This window comes from Cervus canadensis, chromosome 2, assembly GCF_019320065.1.
Source record: "Cervus canadensis isolate Bull #8, Minnesota chromosome 2, ASM1932006v1, whole genome shotgun sequence".
NCBI classification, from domain to species: domain Eukaryota; kingdom Metazoa; phylum Chordata; class Mammalia; order Artiodactyla; family Cervidae; genus Cervus; species Cervus canadensis.
This window is the reverse complement of record NC_057387.1, coordinates 31,052,109-31,075,300: the sequence shown is the minus strand read 5'-3', so window position 1 is coordinate 31,075,300 and position 23,192 is coordinate 31,052,109. Positions and strand designations below refer to the sequence as shown.

The 23,192-nt window shown below is 50.5% G+C and overlaps 1 protein-coding gene across 4 annotated transcripts; it reads right to left on the bottom strand.

Moving 5' to 3' along the window:
- Nucleotides 1-4: 4 nt before the first annotated feature.
- DENND2D (DENN domain containing 2D) lies at nt 5-20,047 on the bottom strand. Of its 4 annotated transcripts, none has more exons than XM_043460347.1 (13): nt 19,822-20,047; nt 16,003-16,142; nt 15,113-15,288; nt 13,664-13,776; nt 12,907-12,976; nt 12,146-12,223; nt 10,715-10,855; nt 8,449-8,597; nt 5,083-5,260; nt 2,002-2,043; nt 1,563-1,647; nt 997-1,236; nt 5-525 (listed from the first exon to the last, which is right to left on the bottom strand). In XM_043460347.1, the coding sequence occupies exons 2-13, from the start codon at nt 16,079-16,081 to the stop codon at nt 449-451; spliced, it is 1,428 nt and encodes a 475-aa protein (XP_043316282.1). In that variant the 5' UTR covers nt 16,082-16,142; nt 19,822-20,047; the 3' UTR covers nt 5-448. The 4 variants fall into 4 exon arrangements, with proteins under 4 accessions (XP_043316282.1, XP_043316279.1, XP_043316283.1 ...); XM_043460344.1 differs by lacking the exon at nt 19,822-20,047 and adding an exon at nt 18,385-19,034; XM_043460348.1 differs by lacking the exon at nt 16,003-16,142 and having other exon boundaries at nt 19,822-20,045.
- Between the last annotated feature and the right edge of the window lie 3,145 nt (nt 20,048-23,192).

Genomic DNA, 23,192 nt, shown 5'->3' with positions numbered 1-23,192 from the left:
CGTGTAAACAGCAGGAAGATTTTCATCTTTATTCTTATCCTCACATGTCCACAGACCTCTGTTTATGTGTGAAGAAACTGAGCATTTGGGTGACAGCTTGTTTCTCTGTGGAGGATTTTGTAATAGTGCTTCCTGGGAGAGGGCAGTTCCAGAAACTTCTGGGGCTCTACACCACCTCTACTACTGTCTCTTGCCCTGTGTCACCTCTGCAGAAAAGGCAGCTATGTGCCCAGCTCTGAGCACAGAGGTCAGAGCCTTCCAAAGTCTCGAGAAAGCTGATTTCAGGAATCCCAAACTCAAGACACCAACTTGAAGCGAGACCTGGTTACCAGGACTCGGAAGAAGGCTGTGGATTCTATTGACTGAGAGCTTCACATCCTACCGTGCTGGCAGGGGTAAAAGTCCACTACTGGCCTATAGGTCTAGTCACTTGTGTTCAACACGGCTCTTACTTCACAGTCTTTTCCTTTGGTCTCTTCTGTTTCTTCTGTTCCTCATATTCAAGTATTTTCTTTTGGAAATAATCTGTGAAGTTAGAGATACAGCTGTTAGAGGCAGCTAACCTGGCCAGGCAGGCTAAGATGAGCTCAAGAACAAGGGTCAGAGATACTCTCAATGTCTGCGGCCCATGCTCCCCCACTGTACCCACATTCCCCCCAGGATCCCCATGCCATCCTAGGCCTTTGTAGATCTAGGTATTCGATTAGGCTCCTACGGGGGCCTAAAACAGAATAATTAGTAGGAATTAGCTCTAGACTAAAACAGAAAGCAAAGGTCCTCCTACTGGCTGATGAACAGAGCAACGTCTACAAAACATCAGCCTCGGAGGCATTTTCTTAGGCTTCGGGATCTTTCTTTCCAACCCGATTTGATAAGATCACAGCTGTTTTCGTGAACCTCTCTTAGAAGTGCTCTTCCCTCCCCTCCTAGGACCACACCTGACTTGGAGGCAGTGACCATCTGGGCTTGGGCTGATAGGGAGCTCTCACTGCGTACCTGCAGGAGGGTTCTTGCTCTTTTCAGCTTCCTGGATGAAAAGGGAGAAGAGCTGGGTCTTCACAAATTTCTTCACAAACCGGCGGTTGGCCTTGGAGGTCAGAGCCTTATAGAAGGCCCGTTCTTGGAAGCGGCCTTGCCCATTCGCCTCCCACTTGATGTAGGAAGCATAGTGGCCCACAGTCTTGACAAAGAACTGCACAAAAGGCCTTGAAACATGCTCATTGATTTGTTCAGAAGCTGCAGGGGATATAAAGAGACCATCTCAGGGGCAGCAGAAGGATGAAAACTTACCTCTAAGTGGCTTTCATTGTAGGCTGAAAGCTCTTGGGCAAGGGGTGGGGTGAGGCAGGGTTCATAATTACTGGTTGATGAAAATGTGAGACTGGAGATGGGGTCACCATTGCTTAGGAAGAATAAAATCTCATACTTGCCCTTTAGGATCAAGGCCTCTTGGACTAGCCCAGGACTGTGGAGTGAATCCCTTTTAGCTCTAGAAGGGAATTTTTGGGAATCATGCCCTTAAACTTTGGAGAAAGCCAGAATAAGAGGGACCTGGGACTTACTCTGTGACTCCTTGATGCCCTGACCAAGAGATTCTAAGATGTCATCCTGAAGCTTGGGTGGTAGGATGTCTTTTTCATCACCAACCTAGGAGAGGACAGAGTCAGAGGTCAAGCAGTCAGGGAGCAGGTGTGAAGTGTTGAACGAGAATGTGAGGCATGAATTCTACACCCCATTCCACCCCCAAATCATTGGCCACATACAAGAGAAACAAAAGAAGCTTCAACTCTAAACACTAGAAAGTCTCTGTCCCTCTGGTACTCGGACTATGTCCTTGCTCTAAAAGCACTAACACCGACTGCCTCGTGAAGTCACACTCTCCTTGAAAGAGATGAAGTCTTGTTAGCATACTTCAAGTTTTTTAAAGTAGTGGAACTTTGATGAGCCAAGAGTAGTTGAGTTGGTTGTGGGTCTGCAAGGGATCTGAACCCAGACACTTACTGACATTAGGAAGGTTCCTTCACAAAGATTCACCAGCAGGACCTGAAATAAAAACGGGACAGCTTGTTTTCTCCCCCTTTCTCCGTTTCTGCCTGTGGCTGTACCTTTCAGCCCAAGTAACAACAAAATCAGCATCTTCAGTTCTCATTTCCTGTCTGATACACCTTTCTCACCACCCACTCTTTCCTGAGAAAAGGGCAGGAGGGCATAGGAAGCAGGAAATAGGGGAGAGAGCTAAGGAAGATGGGGTACACAACATGGGTAAATTGAAGCCAGTCACTCCCTTAATAAAAAAGCATCGATCATAGTAATAACTTCTATGTGTGAAGCCTTACGTGCATGGCACACACTGTGCTCTGCACATCTTATCTCATTTAATCCTCCCAATGCTCCTGCAGAGGCAGCTACTATGCCTGTTACGCAGGTGAGGAAACACCCAAAGAAGTTAAACTGCCTGAGGTGATACTGCCAGCAAAGGGTAGAACCAGTTTCCAAGCCTGGGTTGTGTTGTCCTTGGTAGTGCATCATTCTTCCTACAGTTCTTCAGTTCCCTTCCCTCTGGTGAGTTTTAGGACAGGGATGGGCATCTTTTGATTTTTTTTTTTTTTTAATGCTTACAACAACTTTATGTACAATTGCCTAGAATTCCATTTTTAAAACTCCCACAGGGTTTCCCTGGTGGCTCAGTGATAAAGAATCTGCCTGCCAGCACAGGAGACGTGGGTTCGATCCCTGATTCAGGGAAGATCCCACATGCCACAGAGCACCTGAGCCCATGTGCCACAACTACTGAACCCAGGTGTTGTAACTACTGAAGCCTGCATGCCCCCTGCCCTCTGCAACCCCAAGAGAAAAGCCCACACAGGAATGAAGACCCAGCACAGCCAAAAATATATAAATAAAAATTATTAAAACTCCCACAAGAGCTTTGGACCTTCAGCAGGGAAGAGTGAGAGGAGAAAAGAAGCCTGGGCTCAACAGGAGGAGGGACGGAAAGGCAGTAATCACATGTTTGTAGGGTGCAGGTAGGACAAGCATAGGGCCGTAACTTGGGTGACCTGAGTTCTAGTATCAGCTCCAACACAGCCTAAGGGGCCTTCAGTCTAGACTGGAGAAGACCAATACGCATCCTGCCAGTTAGATTCCAACCTACAGACCTGTTTCTTTGAGACTCAGAGAATTTTCAAATCATTGAATTAGTTTCCAATATTTAAATTAAAAAATTTCACATAGAATTTGGGTCCAGGGGTTCTCTGGAAAAGTCAGGAGCTCTAACGCTGATCCACATTCAGAGGGAACTGAGTTACAGCTGCCTCCTTTAGGCAAGGCAGGTGCTCAGCAGTTTATCATAATCCCCCAGAGCTTGTGTTGGCCATTTAAAATGCCTGCTGGGACCCTCTTTTCAGTTTGTGACCTTGGTCTCGACAAGAGGGTGAGTGATCCCTCCGTGCACCCTTCTCCCAAATAAAAAGAAGAGAGAAATAGGAATGTGTGCCAAAAGACAGAGCAGGCACTGTAATTATCCATCATCAGGGGAGAAAAGTTGAACTAGTTCAGGCGTGAAACCACTTGTATACATACGCTCAGATGCCTTCATTTAGGGCAGGCTGTTCACTTGTGGGCTGGGAGGTAAGGGCATGTATGAAGAATTTCTTTCTGAGGTTGCTCCCAGAAATCTTTCCAGTACTTGAGTATATTACTGTCTGTCCAAGGAGCCCTTCCAAAGAGCTGACCTGGGAGTCAAGGAATGCCCCATCTCTCTCCCTGACCTATCTCCCTGCCCTCTCCCATCCCTACCCCCTGACCATTTCATCAGCTGGAGCTCTTGGACAGCACAAGCTGGAGTCTGACTAGCCTTGGGGTGTCTCCCCGCCAGGCCACTGGGGGAGGAATCACAGCGTCCAAGAAGATGGCGCTGCAGCATCAGGAAGTTTCATAACTTCTGGGATTGGGACATTTATTGAGTCGTATTACTAAACGTGGGGCTGATACTCTGTCCCAGTTAGTCACAAGGCAGAGGTTGGCTCAAAGGGCATGTGTACTCAGCAGTTCTGAGAAGGGCAGGGTGGGCTGGGGAGGCAAGGAAGGGAAACAGCCTGCTTCTTTACTTCCCAGCAGCACTCTGCGGAAGAGGTGCTTTGCTTCTATCTCTGCTAGATTCCGGGATTGCCTGTGCAGCCTCGATAAGTGGATTGAGCTCTCTGGACCTTGGTTATTTCTTACGTAAATGGAGGAAGTCTTCCCACTAGGGCTGGTCGCATGCCTCCAGTAGCTTACTTCAAGGCTCTGCCGCTTCCTTTTCTGTCTACACAGAGGGAGTCGATGGTTAGCCAGACCAACCTCAGTAGCTCTTTTGGCTTGAGATTATAGTAATGTGCTATCTCTTGAAAGTCTCTATTGACAACTCAAGCAAAGCAGAAGTTGTTCTTCCAACACTGGAGGGAGGTTTATGTTATGAACACCCATTCTCACCACTGAGCTCTTTGGTGTATCTGGGGGCACTGCCAAGACACAAGAGGCCGACAAAATCAAAGGGGATTTGGACCTATATCCTCATTAACCAACTGAGCTCTGAGCTAATTGGAAGGATGACCCCTACTACAAAAAAAATCTGCATTTTCAAGACTCATTGTTTCCAGGAAGACTGTTCGTTCACTTCCAAGCAACGTGAATAAATTCCAGTGGGGTGTGTGTTGTACAGACCAGCTGTGCTTGTCCATTCAGAAGAAAAATGGGACACCCAGGGCCTGCTCACTAGGACTAGCTGGCCTAGTACAGTTGGGTGAAGCCCAAATAAGCCATGTGTTGCCCCTTAAGTCCAAACGGAAATCATTCAGAGAAGGGAGCACTTACTGAGTATCAGCTATATGTCAGGCACCAGGCTAGGTGCTTTATGCTGATTTTTCCCCCTAGGATCCTTAGGGTCTAAACATTGCCACTCCAGTTTTACAGATGAGGAAGCTGAGGCTTAAAGAGGTTAAGCAACTTGCCACAAAATCACACAGCTATTAGCAGCAGAGGTGGGATCCGGATCCAGGTCTGCCTGGCTCCAAATCAGGCCCCCTTCTTGCTGCATCATACCTCTTCCATGGGGCTGTCCAAAACCTCCTGCCGGAAGCGCATTTGGACTCCAACCATGAAGGGAGTGGGGCAGCAGACAGTTCCCAGCAGGCTCTCGGGGACCACGGGGATGTAGGTGTGGGCCCAGCTGAAGGGGTAGAGCAGCGCGGCAGTAGCGTGGATGCACTGAGACAGGGTGCTGGGGACAGGGCACAGAGAGTGAGAGTCAGAGGGGCCCCCAGGCCCCCGCCCGCGCCGCCTCCCCACCGCCCGCCAAGGCTGCAGCGGCTCGTGCTGGCTGTGCCGGAGCCTCAGCAAGTCTGGGAGCCATGCCGGTCTCAGAGCTTGTGGCTACCCGATGCTGGGAGGGGAGGGGTGGAAACCAGAAGAGGCTGAGGCTCCCCTCGTCAAGTATGGGGCCTCTATGTGATTCTTCTTTTCCACTGGGGGTGGAGGGAGTGTCTTTAAAGAGAGGAGGAGGAAGAAGAAATGTCTTCCCTCTATGAGGTCATTGATCATTGATGGAGCCCCTTTTCTATGTTCACCACTGTGTTAGGGATGTGGGTACCAGGAAGCAAAAGACTGGCCGTGCTTTTAAAGCACTCAGTGTAGTTAAGGAGACAAACATGTAAACACTGGGGTGTAGCAGAGAGGTCAAGTCTACTTCCTCCTTATCTCTCATCCCCAGGCCTTAACTCTCACGGCTCCCTCTGACCACTCGTGGTTATTTAAACTTATCAGGTTGGTGCCTGAGCTTGCTTGGGAAATTCCTGGATTCCAGGAACCTCTGACCAGCAATTCCCACCCGGAAAGTCCCCCTGAGAGGACTCCTCCACCCTTTCCAAGGAAGCATTCCCTGTATAATTATTGCCTAAGTCACGACTCAGACCCAAGTCCCCTCACGCCACCCTCCCTTTTACCCTTCCAACACACACACCCTCCCTGTCTTCTCTATTCTCCACTAGCTTTAGTGGCTCTTCATTTCTCCAAACTGCCCCAAAGCCAAGGCCAACAAAAACACAGATGCGGAAACCTTGTTTCAATTCTTCGTATCAAGCTAGCACTTCCTGAGTTAGAAAGATAGAGTCTCTGAGAGTCTAGTCAAGGCTTAAGCTGACTGGAAGTCCCTTTCCTGACTGAGCAGCAGAGATCTGAAATATTCAGTGTAGGAAGGAAGTGGGGAGTGGTGGGGTTTCCCTGAAGAAAGTTAACGCCTGAGAGGTGAGTCCTGCCAACCTTTGCCTGTCTCCAGGCCAGCTGACACCTGGAGTCCCCTTCACTTTGACCCTAAGGGGCAAAAGCCAGAATCCCAGCTCTAGCCACAACAGAAACGTCTCAGTTGCCTACAGCAGCAGTCCCCAAACTTTTTGGTACCAGTAACCAGTTTCATGGAAGACATTTTTTCCACAGACCGAGGGCTGGGGTTGCAGGGGAGGGGTGGGATGGTTTCAAGATGATTCAAGCACATTACATTTATTGTGCTAATGATAATCTGTATTTGCAGCAGGTCCCCAGCATTAGCATTACCACCTCAGTTCTACCTCAGATCATCAGGCATTAAATTCTCACGAGGAGCATGCAACCTAGATCCCTTGCACACACAGTTCACAGTAGGGTCTGTGCTCCTATGAGAATCTAACGCCGCCACTACTCTGACAGGAGGCAGAGTTCAGATGGTAATGGGAGTTGGTGGGGAGCGGCTGTAAATACAGATGAAGCTTTATTCGGCTGCTCACCTCCTGTTGTGTGGCCCAGTTCCTACCAGGCCATGGACCAGTGCCTGGGGGTTGGTGATCCCTGCCCTAAAGGGCCAAGAGTGGAAGAGCTATGTCTAAAGCAAGAGATTTACACCACTTCCCACAAGGATTAGCCCACAACTGGTGCCTTCTGGGGCTTCCCAGGCGGCGCTAGTGGTAAAAAACCCACCTGCCAATGAAGGAGACAAGAGATGCGGGTTCTGTCCCTGGGTTGTGAAGATCAGAGGAGGGCCTGCCAACCCACTCCAGTATTCTTGCCTGGAGAAGCCCACGGGCAGATGAGCCTGGCAGGTTACAGTCCACAGGGTTGCAAAGAGTTGGACATGACTGAAGCAACTTTGCACGCACACACGGTGCCTTTTTGGTTATCACGGGTTTTTACACAGACCCCACTGCCTGCCCAAACTTCCTTTCCTTTAAAACCCATGACATTCACCTGACCCTCTGGTCTAACATTTGTGTCCCTAAAGTGCTTTCCTTCTTCTTTCCTAAAAGATAAAACCAGGATTGTCAGCTCAACATAAGCAGCTTTCTCCATCCCCAGACATAAATGAGTCAACCTTCTACTGTCTTAAAATTTTTCTCCTGTCTCCATCTGTCATATATCTCCCCATGTCTTAACCAGACTTGAAGCTTCAAAGAGGCAGAGGCCAAGATATGATAGTATTCTGCTTCAACTATACACTATACAGGGATATACTCAACTATGAAATTATTATTAAGAAAAATAACTGGCATTTACCAGTGTGGGCCTGGCAGGGTGCTAGGTACCTAAAGTGCATTGCTTCATTTAATCCTTACTACGCCCTTATGAGGTAGGTACAGTCAATCTGTCCAATTACAGGTAAGGAGATCATGACTTCAAAAAGTTAAGAAACTAGGGACTTCCCTGGTGAGTCAGTGTTTAAGACTCTGCACTTCCAACGCAAAGGGTACAGGTCCAATCCCTGGTCGGGGAACTAAAGATTCCACATGCCCATGCATCCAAAAAATATAAGAAGTTAAGAAACTAACCTAAGGAACACCATGTTGCTAAAGGTAGAAGAAAAGAACTTGAATTGTTCTGCTGATTTCAACACCTAAGCTTCCTTTCAATCAGGAGTAAGTCTATATCCCCTTTAGGTCTAGGGCCATCTTTTGTTTGTCTGTATCTCCCTGATGCTGGGCGTCTGGTTAACAGTTGACACACAATAAGTATTTGTTGAATGAGTAAATAAATGGACAAATGAGGTGTGTTTGCCACTAGGATAATGGGTTTGACCTCCATACCATTATACATAGCATCTTCCTGCCCTGTCTTCCCTCAGCCTTTCAGGAGCAGAATCCTCTCTGCATCCACCCTAACTGGTTTTCTCCTAGGCTGTCACAAGAATGCCTCATGCACTTCTCAGAGCTAAATCACAAACCTCCTTCAGGCTTAGGCAGCGATCAAGTTTGGAGACAGGAACAGGGAATTACAACAGCTATTACAGCAGCTATTTTCTAGGCTTTAGTGCAGATCAAGACAGTGTGGAGGAAAGGTGAACACACAGGTCCTAGAGCCTGGGTTCCTTGGAGAACCGTCCTGTCTGCCCCCTGGAACCCAGGGATGCCAGTCAGTTCAGGGGACCTGCTCAGTGACTGGACTAACCTGAGACCTTCTGCCAAGAAGATGATTCTTCTTTCCAGCACTGCAGAGGCAAAGATCTGAAGGATCTGGTCAAAACTGAGGCAACGCATGAGAGACCTAAAATCCACGTGCTCTAAGTGGGAATCCAGGGGACGCGTCAGGGAAATGAACTGTCGGGAAACCAAAGAGAGAGGCTGTTACCACACTGAAAAATCACACAAGCCCCAGAAAGCTGGGTCTCTACCTACCTCTGCCCTATCCTCCCCAAAAGAGTATATCTGATCCTACCTCCCAGCTACTAAAAAACCATCCATGGTTCCCCTCTGCTCTGAGGGTAATGCTGCTGTAAACCTCTATGTGGCTCGCAACACCCTGCCTCCCTCACCTCCTCCACCACCTTGCTTCCCCACATCAACTCCCTTCTGTTCCTTCCACATGCCTTCCTTCTTTCCTGCCCGAGGTACTTCCCTCCCCTAGGTTGCCTTTCATTTTAAAAAATACTTTTTTGTTTTATTTATTTATTTGGCTGCACTGAGTTTAAGTTGCAGCATGTGGAAACCAGTTCCCCGACCAGGGAATGAACCTGGGCCCCCTGCATTGGCAGCATGGAGTTTTAGCCACTGGACCACCAGGGAAGTCCCTCATTCTTTTTTTTTTAATTAGTTAACTAGCTTTTCATTGAAATGTAGTTGACTTACAGTATTTTCTCTCTTCATTCTTATCCTCCTTTATATCTTAGAAGCCTTCCTTGGCCACATAATGCAACACACGTTTCTCATCATTTTCTCGTGTAGCATCCTGTTTTCTTTTCCTTCCGTCAATATAATTTTCAATGATCTATTTATTTGTGTGTTTATTTATTTAAGTCTGTCTCCCCCACTAGACTTTTAGCTCCATGAGGTCAGGGACCACATTTGTTTTTATTTACCATTTTGTAGCCAGAATCAGTTAGCTCAAAACTCAACAGTTTTTGAAAAACTGAGATCATGGCATCTGGTCCCATTACTTCATGGCACATAGAGGGGGCAAAAAAAAAGGAAACAGTGACAGACTTTATTTTCTTGGGCTTCAAAATCACTGTGGACAGTGACTGCATCCATGAAATTAAAAGACGCTTACTCCTTGGAAGGAAAGCTATGACAAACCAAGACTGTATTAAAAAGCAGAGACATCACTTTGCTGACAAAGGTCTGTATAGTCAAAGCTAGTATTCATGTATGGATGTGAGAGTTAGACCATAAAGAAGGCTGAGCACCAAACAATTGATGCTTTTGAACTGTGGTGTTAGAGAAGATTCTTGAGAGTCCCTTGGACAGTAAGGAGACCAAACCAGTCAATCCTAAAGGAAATCAGTCCTGAATATCCATTGGAAGGACTAATGAAGCTCAAACTCCAACACTCTGGCCACCTGATGGGAAGAGCTAACTCACTGGAAAAGAACCTGATGCTGGGAAAGATTGAGGGCAGGAGGAGAAGTGGGTGACGGAGGATGAGATGGTTGGATGGCATCATCAACTCAATGGATGTGACTTTGAGCAAACTCAGGGAGATAGTGAAGGACAGGGAAGTCTGGCGTGCTGCAATCCATGGGCTCACAAAGAATTGGACATGACTTAGTGACTGAACAACAACAACGAGCTGGAAAATAGTACAACTTGGGGCATAGCAAGCCTTCCACACTTATTTTTTGAGTAAGTGAAGAAGCCTAACCCCTCCCCTTATTCTGATATGGGAAAGCCAGAGTTCAGACGGACACACAGAATATCCAGAATACCAGGGGTCAAGACTGGGATTCTTAAAATAATTTTCTATTTGCTGCTTTGTCTGTTTAATGTCTTAAAGCAATAGCATCCCCAGTACCGAATGGGTGGGGACTCAGGGGTGGGGATGGGTGATAAAAAAAAAGACAGGTGGAAGCCATAGGTAGAGATAAAGGACAGACACAGGGAGATAAGGGAGGTAATGGTGAAGAGCAGCAGTTTGGGAACTGGAGGCAAAGGCCATTCTAGTACTGGGAGCTTCCACTTACATAGTTTATTATTTAAAAAAAAAAGATCTTGGTTACTTGAGCAGTAACTGTGAGCAGTCTTTGTGAGCATCAGCTTGAGGAAATCAGAGAACTGGGGTTTGACTTTAAGTTCTGCCAATAATTTTAGCCAAGTGCCAGGCCCTGCCTAGCTCAGGTTCTTGGAATGTTAACCTGGTAAATGGGCACTCTGTGATGGGAGGTGCTGCTGGAACCCGCCCCCTCCACCCAGGGAGGGTCTCCCCCGTTTTGCTCACCCACCTCAGTGCCTGAGTCAGGGATGAAGCTCTTGAGGGTGACAGTCTTCCCAGGAGCGGGGAAGGTTGCCTCTCGGAGGCCCTGCATGAATGGGTAGATGATGGCCACGGAGATCTGATGTCTCTTTTCCACTTCATCCAGGATCTGTATGGAAAAGAACCACAGGAGACATGACTCGAGGAATGCTCCTGGGCTGCCAGCCAAGATTGCATGTGTAAGGTTGCTCCAGCCAATCCTTAACTGGGTTCTTTCCTCTTGGCAAAAACCAGTCTGCTGTTTATCTCCTGCACACGACCTGATGTTTTTCCTAGCCTTCTTCTTTTCATCCTCTCTCTACCAATTCATATTCCTCCCTTCTCCTAACATCAACCTGAACTACCTTCCCCAGGAAGTCATCCTAGAGTAAACTCCTCATTCATGATGGTACCATGTTCATTTGTGCTAGCTGCGGCCTAGAAGCTGGGCCTTTTGGGTGCCACTCTGACCTCCAACTTCCACTGGAGACTCCCCAGGGTCAGGAACGGCCTCCATCTGCAGAACCCTACACAGATGAACCATCCGCCCAAGCAAAGGCTGATGGAGTTTATTGCCTTCATCCCCCAAGGGGTCTGTCTGGGGCACAGCACACTGATGCCCTTTCCTGGCCACCAACACATGCCCCATGGGCTTCCCTGGTCGCTCAGTTGTAAAGAATCCACCTGTCAGTGCAGAAGCTGCAAGTTCGATCTCTGGGTCGGGAAGATCCCCTGAAGAAGGAATGACAACCCTCTCAGTATTCTTGCCTGGAAAATCCCATGGACAGAGGAGCCTGGTGGGCTATAGTCCATGGTTACAAGAGAGTTGGACACAACTTAGCGACTAAAACAACAACAAAGAAGAAGAAAAAGACATGCCCCATCCATCCTGAAGGACTCCTTTCTAACCCCGGCTCAGGTGTACTGGCACAAGAAGACCTCAACTTCCCCTCTATCCTGGAGGGAATCAGAGGGAGTCCCCCAAGCCCCGTTGTATAATTGTCTTTATATTTGTTTAGCATTCTGTCTTCTCCATATATCATGTTACCTGCACCTCACATCAACCCATGAGACAGGAAGATGAGGCATCATTACATTCATCTGACAGATGACGAATCTGCAACTCCCAATTTCTAACCTGAAGCTCTTCTCATGTCCTACTTTAGTTGCTTTCTTACCTTGCCTAGACTCGAGGGCAGTGAACTCTCTGCAGGGGAGACAGTCTACTAGTTTCAGTTCCGACTTTTCTCTAAAGCCAGGTGAAGCCCAAGCCCCTCTCTGCCTGAGTGTCTCCAGAGTGCCTCGCCTGACCCCGACTGTGGGGGAGGAGCGCCTGGAGTCCAGGCAGGGCAGGCAGCCAGGGCAGAGCTGGAGGCCAAACAGGCCCGACAGGACTGGCGGAATCCTGGTCCACCCCTACCTTGGAGAACAAGCCGAAGCAGCCAATGCAGCTGATGATGCAGTACACCCTGGGGAGGCGAGGACCACGGCCGGCGGGCTGCGGAGGGACAGACAGGCTCCTTCAGTGCCGCAGCCTCTCCAGGGCCTCTGCCCGACTGCGGCTGATGGGACACAGGGCTGGGGGCTGGGGCTGGGGGATCCCACTCCTGGGACGGGCAGCTGGGAAGGCCAGAGCAGTCACAGAAACCAAAAGACCGTGGCCTTGAGGGGGCTGGTTGGCTCACGGGCAAGCACTGCCTCTGTCAGCACCCACAGCCTCAGGGGTTGACAAGGAGGGGGCAAGTGTGTTGTAGAGACAAGAAACAGCTAGGGAGGGTGTGCCATAAAAGTGACTTGGGGAGACCCAAGGATTGAACCTCAAGGTCCCAATCCCAAGCTAGGCTCTGGGAGGGCCCAGGGGCCAAGGCAACAAGGCCTAGATAGAGATGGTGGAGAGCAGACTAGAATGAAGCCTCCCACAGAAGGGAACGGTTGAAAGCTGGGAAGAGTAAAGACCCAACCCCAGCAGCAAAGGTGCCCTCGGTGGGTGAGGAGGGCTGCGTGTCTCTGTTCTTGTGAGGTTGCCCAGGGCACTAGCAAGGCAGCAGGTGCTGGACTGTGCTCTCTCTTTGCAACCGCCTCTGCCAAGGAGCCTTGGCTTTTGCAGCTGAGGCTGGAGCAAACCCAGCTGTGGGGCAAAATAGGATGCAGAGAGGAGGGGGCATTCTGAGTGGCACAGACCAAGAGGCGCCTGCAGTATCCAATCTTCCTGCTCCCGTCCACATTGGTCAGAACGAACGAGAAGGTCTCCCTGAGGAAGAGCAAACAAAGGCCTGGTTTGCACTGGGTTCTAAAGCAGGAAGGTGGTCGACATCAGGGGGGATGAGCGGGGAGAGGAGGGCCATGGGAGCTGCTGAGTGATCCTGAGAGTAATCATAACAGCGGTCAGTTTATGTAAAGTGCTTACTGGTGTCAAGCTCTAAATGCATCATCTCATTTAATTCTCAAAATGACTCTGAGGAAGGTTCAATTACTAACCTGACTTTAAAGATGAAGAAACTGAGACTCTGAGGGAGTATTCCTTATCCAAGGTCACTCAACTCATAGTGGTAAAGCCAAAATTTGAGCTCAGGCAGTCACATTCCAGGACTCATGGTGTAAAGGGCTTTGCCATGTAAGGATCTCATTCGTGACCAAAGGACTTCTTTGGTGTCCATCTTTTGCCAGAGGCAGTCAAAACACAGTGACAATCACTTCTAGGAGAGGAAGGAGAACCTCACCCTTCTACTGGACAGAAGGGACTGGTTAACCTGTTTAGTTAACATCTCTTGCCTCGAGAGACCCCAGGCAAGATATTAAAAAACAAATCAACTCCAGTCCCTCCCCAACAGGAAGGAAGCTGGTGAGAAGTCCAGATGAAGGGGGCACAGGAATCACATGGTTCACACTGTCCCCTTCTCCTCCAATCTCAGGCCCCTGCCCAGAGCCAAGCTATTACCTGGGACACTCAGTGAGTGGGGCCCGCTCGTTCCCATCTGGGAAGCAGAACAAGGGGATGGCTCCAAGCAGCCGCTCCTCCTCCTCTTGTTGACCCCGAAGCAAGTTCTCTCGCTACGATAGGAAAAGAGACAGGTGGGTGTGGAGGTAGGAGCAGGTGGAGAGGGCTTAGGGTCTGGTGAGCTTCTTTGGAGGCTCCTAAGCAGTCTGAGAAGGCAATGGCACCCCACTCCAGTACTCTTGCCTGGAAAATCCCATGGAAGGAGGAGCCTGGTAGGCTGCAGTCCATGGGGTCGCTGAGTCGGACACGACTGAGCGACTTCACTTTCACTTTTCACTTTCATGCATTGGAGAAGGAAATGGCAACCCACTCCAGTGTTCTTGCCTGGAGAATCCCAGGGACGGGGGAACCTGGTGGGCTGCCATCTATGTTGTCGCACAGAGTCGGACACGACTGAAGCGACTTAGCAGCAGCAGCAGCAAGCAGTCTGAGAATAAGCTTTTCCACTCGTGTGCAACCTAAAGCTTGCCTCTGTGCCCATCACTGCATGCAGACTGCATTCTGGGTCAGGCTGGAACAATCCCACGGCTGAAACAGCCACTCCTGGGCCAAGTCTACATGAACCTGAGTTGGACTTCAGTATCCCTAATGGTGTTCATGGTCAGGAAGGGGGCCAGGACCACGCTGAATACAGAAAGGCCCAGAGACCGCCCAGCTTCCTGGAAGGACCACATCAGAGAGATACCACATCTGAGAAGAGAAGCGGCCAGCTCAGTTGCCTCACCGTCAGGGTTAATGAGAAGGGTGCCTTGACCCCACCCCTTCACCCGCAGCAGGACCAGACAAGAAGGAGCCTGATGCTTGGGCTGGGGCCATCAGCCGTGTGCCTGCCCTTCCCTTTCCCACCCCAGGGAGGGGATTCCTGCAAGGACCTCTGGCAGAAGGTAAGCTTCTCAACAGGGTGGCTGAGGATGGAATTGGGAAGTCGCTCAGTCGTGTCTGACTCTTTGTGACCCCATGGACTGTAGCCTACCAGGTTCCTCTGTCCATGGGATTTTCCAGGCAAGAATACTGGAGTGGATTGCCATTTCCTTCTCCAGGAGATCTTCCCGACCCAGGGATTGAACCCGGGTCTCCCACACTGTAGGCAGATGCTTTACCGTCTGAGCCACCAGGGAAGTCTTAGAAGGTCCCCCCAAAGGCAGAAGAACTAACCTAGTTTCCTGGCTAGGGAACCTAGGTCTGTTCCCCACAAAGAGGCCAGACCTAGATTCTGTGGATGATAACGGAAAACAGGGCTGGGTCTGAAGGAAATGGGAGCAGTGAGTTCAGGGCAGCTCCAGCGGAGCCCGGGCAGGGTGGGTGGGGGAGGGAGAGGGCACACCCCTCCCCATTGCCCCTCAAACAGCTGAACCCTCGGCCCCCGTTGCCCCTTCCTTCAATCCTTACCTTGGGAAACTGGTAGATGATTGTGGGCTCATAATCTTCCCCTGAGTGCTTTTTTTTGAGAGAAACCACGAGGAGGTATTCAAAGAAGTGCTGGCCTCCAGCAAAGTTGGGTAGATAGTGCTCCAAGGCTCTTTCTGGTTCCTTCACTACTTCTCCCACATTGTCCTGGGGAGGTCCTGAAATCAAGACAGCAGGGCCCATGGGTATTTCACTGATCCGGGTTCCCAGTGGAGGCTGTGGGATTCTGGCAACATCCGCATCTCCAGGCGGCCAGGCCCACGCTGAGGTCCCTGGAGCTGGCCCAGTGCCTCACATCCCAGCACGGGCTCAGAGCCAACTGGGCAGTTTCTGTGCAACTGCAACATTTGGAACCACCAGGAGTCAAGAGAAGGAAAGAAACCACTGATTCAGAAGCCAAGAAAATGTACCAGGGAGGCCACCTGGGAGGCCCGCAGTCCCATGTAGTAGAGATCCTGCCTACCTGAAGTAATACACCCCCCAAGTCAACCTGGACTCAAGAAATCAGAACAGGCCAAGGGCCACGTGGCTGTGACCACACCAACCCCCACAGAGGGCATGACCGGCTCTAAAAACCAACAGGGGAAACCTCCCGGCTCGGTCACATGGGAGAACCGCGTGGAGGATGAGATAGAAAAGGAAGAAGAAAAAGAAGTATTTCAAGGGAAGAAACAGCCCCAATGAAGAGGGCCATCCTGGAAAAAAAGGAAGTGGGTAATCTAGTCCAGACCTGCTCGGTGTAGAGGCAGTCGTTTGCGGAAGCGACTGAGGATCCCGCCTCCCGCTTGTCTTTCCATCTTCTTGGGCCTGTCAGGCATGGAGTGCCCCCTTTCCTCCAATACAGACCAGCTAGAGAAAGCTTGAGAAACCACCTGCCGGTTCAGTCTCCAGCAACGACTCTATGCAGCCAAGCCACACGCTGTCTTCCAAATAGGGGAGCGCTGTTTCCATCCTGTGCACCCAACGGTTGAGCAAGAAGACTGCGGCGGGACCCAGGAAGGCAGCAGAACGCCTGCAGTGACAGAGGCAGCATCCTGGCACTGCAGCTCAGACCTCAGCTCCTCCCAAGAGCCCCAGGGTGTGGTGAGAGAAAAGGTCATAGGCAAACACCCCCAGAGCCCAGCTGCTACTGGGCTAAGGGCTTTTAATTCCGGGCTGAAGGTTGTGCAATGGATTTATGTACAACCTCCGGACAAGGAAGAATGCCTGATAACATCAGACTGTGAGCACTGGACCTCATCAGCCCCAGGACCAGGATCATAAATCTCCATAACTGATCCCTGATCCTTCACTTCTTAACCTCTGCACTGCCCCCTGCTGCACTCTGGGATGTCTAGGACTTCAAGACTGCAAGCAAGAGGACGGACCAAAGACTCCTTGCAGCAAGGTTGCCACGGCCTCCCCTGATTAACATCAATAGACTTCACCTCATCCATTATCTAGGTGGAGAAATTGTTCAAGCAAGAGCAATTCCTGGATATCAGCACAAACCTAAAAATCTCCTCTCCTGGTGGGGAAATAGAGAACAAAGTCCATCTCTGGGCTGGAGAGTTCCTGATATCGCAGCAGGATCTTCCATGGTGCATCTCTCACCCCCTGCCATATGTCCTAAGGCAGACTTGTCTCGCTGGGACGTGTGCCAGGGATCCAGCAGAGAACCCCTCCCCCAGATAGAAAGCACTGACTTAGGACATTCTCCCTGGCCTACAGGAGGGGACTGGTTGCATCAGCAGCCTGAGGGGCACTCGGTGGAATGGAAAGCATCTGGGTGCTGTCCACTCCATCCCTACTCCTGCTCAGTCTTTTTTCCCAGATGGTCCAGGTCAACAGTTCTACACAAGCTAAAAGCGGAACAGCTGGCCCCTGGGGCTCCAGTGATGCTGTGTCTGGAGGCTGGGGAAAAGAGACAGAATAGCAATCCATCACCTGGGATTCTCACATAAGCTCTTGAGTGTGTAAATGTACATGGTAAGAGAGAAGGACTTTTGCCAAGATGCTGTCCCTAAGAGAAGCCTGGCAGCAAAAGGGTTTGATGCCAGTGTCTGCCACTCCTGCAAAGAATCAACAGCCTTCTGGGAGAAAAGTGGGGTGCTGAAATAAGGGAGACAGCTGCTTGCTCTTAATAGCTCCAGACCTGACTTCTGTGGACTAGTAAAATCCATTGTTCAGTGGCCCAGCCATGACTCCTGGGGAGAACGACAGTCACAGTAAATAAGAATGTTACAGTCACTGCAATGGTGAGAACAGTGACCCAGAACACTCAGATCCGTCACCACACTATCTGCACGGACAGGTTGCACAATACTCACCACCAATCTGAAGAACAGGCATCTCCTGATCAGATGGGGAAACTGAGGCACAGAGTAATTCAGGGACTACTTAGGGAATACAACAGAATCTCTTGGGGGTGGGACTTATGAGAGTTTCATGTTCGTGCTCCTACCTTCTGGATGCAGTACACACTAAACATCTCACAGATGTGGGATGCCTCCTGTTTGCAAAAGACCTTGGGAAGCAAAATCTTTTCACTGATCATTCTGGAACCTAAGGAAATGATTTCTTTCCCTAAATTGTTTGGGTTGCATTTTCAGCCCATTTCTTCCTGCTTTATTGGAAAAGCCAAGAGAACAGCAAAACTCACAAACTCAAGCAGAAGATTGACTTTTGGGCTGCAGACCAAGAAAATCCAGAGAAAAAAAGATAGCTTCCTTCTCCCTCTCAAAGGGAGTTAACAACAGAAGAGAAAAGGTCCATCAAACACAGGTTTATAATGGGTCATCTCATCTAAGGGCTTCTCACTAAACAACAACAACAATCTCGTTTAATCCCCAGTGCCCTGGAAAGGAATCATTATCTTGAATTTTAAGTAGAAGAGGGAGCCACCCTTTCTAGAGAAGTCAGAAGTCTGGTTACACTTGTTCCTCCACCAGGAAGCCCCTCCCACAGCCCTCTGAGGAAAAGTCCCAGAACCAGCTGGAATATAGGTGAGGAGACTTTCTGGGCCCTCGGTCTTGAAAGCTTCCTCTTCTAGCTCAGCCGCTCTCAACCCAGGACCATGCCACTGCTCCCCAGAGGATGATTTATACTTGCATCTGTGCACGCACACACACACACACACACACACACGCACATCCTCCTACCACACAGTTGCCTTGGAACCAAAAGGGCAAAAGAGGGAGGGGAAGCTCCAGGGAAGGTGGAGAATAGTACAGAAGATGAAAAGAGCACACTTTCCTGCAGGCTGCGTGCCAGACCTCAGGACAGGTAATACTGGCTGTGCATCTCCCAGTTCCTCACTGTCCAGGAAGCTCCTCCAGCCACAATTATCAGCCTTGTTCTGGAAACAACTGGAATGTTTCCTCTGGGTTGCAGAAGCAGCCATTCACACAGGTCTCTCTCAGCCCTTCCATTCACACAGGCTTCTGAGGATTGAGCGAGACCAAGGAGACACCAAGACAGCGTTCGGCAGAGAAGAGAGGCCGCCAGCCCCACCCTGCCTCTGCTCCGGCCACCACTCACACCCAGGGCTCTGTCTCCACCTATGGTCTCTGACCTCTCTGCCTCAGCACAGGCAGAATGACCAGATGATGGAAACCTGCGTTCAGGGACAACGGCCAGGGCTGGGGTGGGGGCAGGGGTAATGGCAGAAGGAGCGCTGGTTTCCCCCTCCAGGTCTCCCCAGCTCTGGCGCTTGGAATAGAAGGAGATCTCACTCACTCTTTTCACTGCAAATGTTAGAAGGGGTGGGCTGTTTGGGAATGACCCCTACTTTTCCATTGGTTCCCTGCTTCTCAAAAGGTGGGACCTCTGGACAGACTAAGAGTTGTGGCTGCTGAGCCATAGGACTGGCTAGTGGGAAGCAGCAAAAAGAGTGTGCTGAATGAATAAAAAAAGAAAATGAATTCTGAATTCCCTTCCTTCCAAAACCTAGCGCTCCAGCTGAGAAGAAAGGAAACGAATATTGACTTCTAATTATTGACTTCTCATTTAATCCCTACAACCCTGGACGGGAGGAATCCTTCTGGCTTCTCTAATGGGGACTCAGGGATAAGAGAGGTTTAACTTGTCAGGTTCCCAGGCTCTATGGAAGCAGCTCAGCCGGCTCCACCCCGGCTCTGCTCCAGGCCACACTCTCCAGGCCTCCTTGTCGCCCTTGGGTGCGGGTGTGGGGGGTAGGGCGGGGGTGACGTAGCCGGTAAGAGCGGTTTTGTAGCCCGCGGCTCTGCGCGGGGCAGAATCGCGGGCTCCCACGAGGGGAGTCCAGGGGTGGGGAGGGACGGGGCGGGGCGGTGGGCGGCCGGGAGCAGAGGCAGGGTCTCCCGTGAGGGCGCTGCAGGCACCCTGCGGTTGCCCCACCAGCTTCCTGGCTGGAAGGACACGTGGCCCCGGGGCCCCACAGCGGTTTCCTTTGGCTGACAGCCTCCGCTTCACCCCCGCTGGCGTGGCTTCTCCTCTGACCTCCTACCCCTTCCTTCCCCATCCGCCCGTTTCCACCTCTACCTGCGCCCTTTCTCTCTAGCTCTCCTGACCCCTGTCCAAGCCCCTGGAATGCCCCCTAGACTGCTCCCCGATCGATCGCGACGCTCTGCAACCCCTGCCCTGGCCCCCCGCCCCCGTCGCCTCCCGTCCTGGTCCGCGGTCCCCCGGCCGTCCCCGCGCCCTCGCCCGGACGCGCCCCGGCCCGCACTAACCCCAGCGGCCGCGCTTCAGCCTCAGGCTGGCTCGGAGGCGGCGGCCGAGCCCATCCATGGCCCCTCGGGTGCCGGGCGCCCGCTCCCAGGTCCGTGGCGGCCCCGCCCCCCAACTCGCGACCTCCGCCGGCGCGACACTTTCACTTTCCCGCGGGGGGAGGCCGAGGGAACCGGCCTGGGGCGGGGCGGCGCACCTTCCGGACTCCGGCCCAACCCCCGGCGCACCTGGGCGGGCCCGCTGTTCCCTGGGCCCCGGGCGGGGCGGCGTGCGGTGACAGAGGGCACCGACGCGCGTCCCGGAGGGGCGGCACCACCTCGCTCCCACCCTTCGTGGGGCGCCCCGGAAAGTGTGACTTTCCCAGCCCCGCGTCTCCGCGAAGGCTCCCTCTACCTCCGCGGCAAGCGCGGGGGGTGCCCGCTCCGAGAGCGTCGGTGCACCGTCCAGGTGGCTGGGGCACGTACCCCAGAAGGAGTTTTCAGCGGCTGCATACCTCTCCAACCCCTTCACCTCTACCGCCTGCAAGGGCTTTAGCCTCTGTCCAGTTGCAGACCTCTCGCTGTTTGTCCTTCTCCGCGGGGCGCGTATCCCTGCGTTGCTCTTTTCCCTATTCCACTTCAATTAAAGGACCGGAGCCATGTGGGCTCCCGAAGAGGGGTTGGAGAGGAGGCTTAGGGCCTGGACTCTGCCCTCCATCCTGCCTGTTCTTGGGCAGTTCAGTCAAAGGAAGGCAATCCCCACCCTGCCACGGCAGAGATGTGAAAGTCAAGAATAGAAAAGCTCTCCGTAAACTCTACAGTGATGTAAATTTAAGAGATGGTGATAATAAAATGATGCTAGTGATGATGACAGCTGCAGCTAGCCACACTGCCCTTCTAATCCCACATCCCAATACAGCCTTTCAGCTCCTCCTCCGCGCCTCTCATCTTTATTAGCTTCCATACACACCTAGAAAAGCGTGTCAAAAATCCCCTGATGCTGGGAAAGATGGAAGGCAGGAGGAGAAGGGGACCACAGAGAAAGAGATGGTTGGATAGTATCACGGACTCAACGGACATGAGTTTGAGCAAGCTCCAGGAGATGGTGAGGGACAGGGAAGCCTGGCGTCCATGGGGTCGCAAGGAGTTGGATACAACTGAGCGACTGAGCAACAACATACACACCCAGATTTCAAGCTTGTGCTGTCAGAAATGAAAATTTGCATTTGATAAGCTCCACTTGCTCCCAGAGGGGTCTGCACTGGTCCCCCTCTGCTTCCCAGGATCTTTAGGGAAAAGATAGAGAAGTACAGAGTCCATCTGAAATTTCTCCATTCACAGAGGTTTTAGCCCAGTTTAAGGTATGGGAGATGGGGGGAAGAGGACACTGTGCAAGAAATATGTCTGGGATCTATAGCAATGACCCCCAGACCCACAACCCCTATCCTTTACATGCGAGGCCTCCAGGTGACTCTTATGTCACAGACTGTGGGTGAGCAGGAGTGAGCCCTGGTATTAAACTGTCTAGCCTTAACCTGGAGGCTCTAAAAGTTGCCTCTTCTCTGGGCCTATGCAATTCTGTACTTAATTACATAGCCTGGTTCTGTTCCCTATTCTCTGTGAATTCCCACAGACAAGGACACATGTCTTCATCAAGTGCCTTCTCTTGGCTGCATTTGTGTCTTAGGCCTCGCTGTGTAAGTACAGTGGTTGTTCATGATAAACTTCTCCAACTGGTTGAACATAACTGTGCCTCAATTTTCCCAATCTATTTTATGGTGGTCTTACCCAAACTACTCCCTTCCTTTAAAAACAGATGAAGAAATTTGTGTGTAAGTACACCATAAAGTTATGTACAAGAATGTTCATGTCGAAAGTTTTTTGAAATAGCCTTGAACTAGAAATAACATCACACATCCATAATTAGTGACACGGATGAATCACAACATTCTCTTGCAGTGGGGGTACAATACAGCAGTAAGAATGAATAAACCACTACTGTATGCAATAGCATGGCTACGTCATACAAATATAATGTTGAGCAAAACAGCCAGACACAATAGAAGACATATTTTAAGTTCCAATTATGTAAAGCTAAAAACAAGCAAAACTAATATATGGAATGAGAAGTCAGGATGATGCTATGTTAGGAAGGAAGGAGGAAGTAATAATTGAGAACGTCATAGGGCTTCTGCGGTGCTAGTAATGTCTTACTTCTTAACCTGGTGGCAGATGCATAGGTGTGCTCAATATATGGTCATTCTTTGCAGTATATACTTACATGTACTTCTTCCTGTGCGTGTGAAACTAAAAAGCTGTTTTTTAAAAGTATACATTAGGATGTTTGGATGATATAAATGGAGGCCTAAGCAAGTTGAGAGTACTCTTGAGAGTCCCTTGATCTGCAAGAAGATCAAACCAGTTAATCCTAAAGGTAAACAACCCTGCAGTCTGGTGCACTGCAGTCCATGAGGTCACAAAGAGTCGGACACGACTTACCGACTGAACAATAGCAAAGCAAATTGAGAATTAATTGAGAAATTATTGGGATGTAAGGAAGTGGAGTTAGAGGGAGATTTGGGTTTAAAGCGGGATAAAGTGGGGAAGATGAGAGCATATTTACAGAACAGGGGCCGGAAGCGGGGATTGGCAGGGAGAGGTAGAGTAAAGGAAGTGGTAGGTGGAACAAGGTCTGAGAGGGTTGAGAAGATGGAAGGGGCTTTGGCAGAAGACTGGCTTTAAATGGGGAAAAAGCTTTATTTGTGGGAAATGGTCATAGATGTGGATTAATTTGTAGATGAGGAAGTGATAAGTTAAAGGATAAAAAAGGAGGGCTCAGTTTCAACTAGAAAAAATTCCACCTCCCCCTGCCCCTCCGTTCTTGTAGTTGCTGCCTCCCACTCTATCCCTCTGCCTGTTGTCCCAGAGACTGGCTGTGGAGTGGAAGAAAATGTGCCAGCCTTTTCCTGAAGGTCTTGAAAGGAAGCCAACAGGTAAGTGTTATTCAGGAAGGCAGCATGGCTTGGGTGCAGAAGACCCACAGCAGAATGACTTGGGTGCATGGACTTTGCCCCAGGCTGCTGCTTACTTGCAGTCTTGGGTTAGGCTTTTCCTGTACCTCACTCACACTGGAAAAGACCCTGATTCTAGGAAAGACTGAAGGCAGGAGGAGAAGGGGACAACAGGATGAGATGGTTAGATGGCATCACTGAATGAGTCCGAGCAAGCTCCGGGAGCTGGTGATGGACAGGGAAGCCTGGCATACTGCAGTCCATGGGGTCGCAAAGAGTCAGACACGACTGAGAAACTGAGCAGAACTGATACCTCACTCTCCTAAAACAACAGAATCGCTTAGCAGGGTGCTTGTGAAGACTAGAAAGAATTGATATGTAATC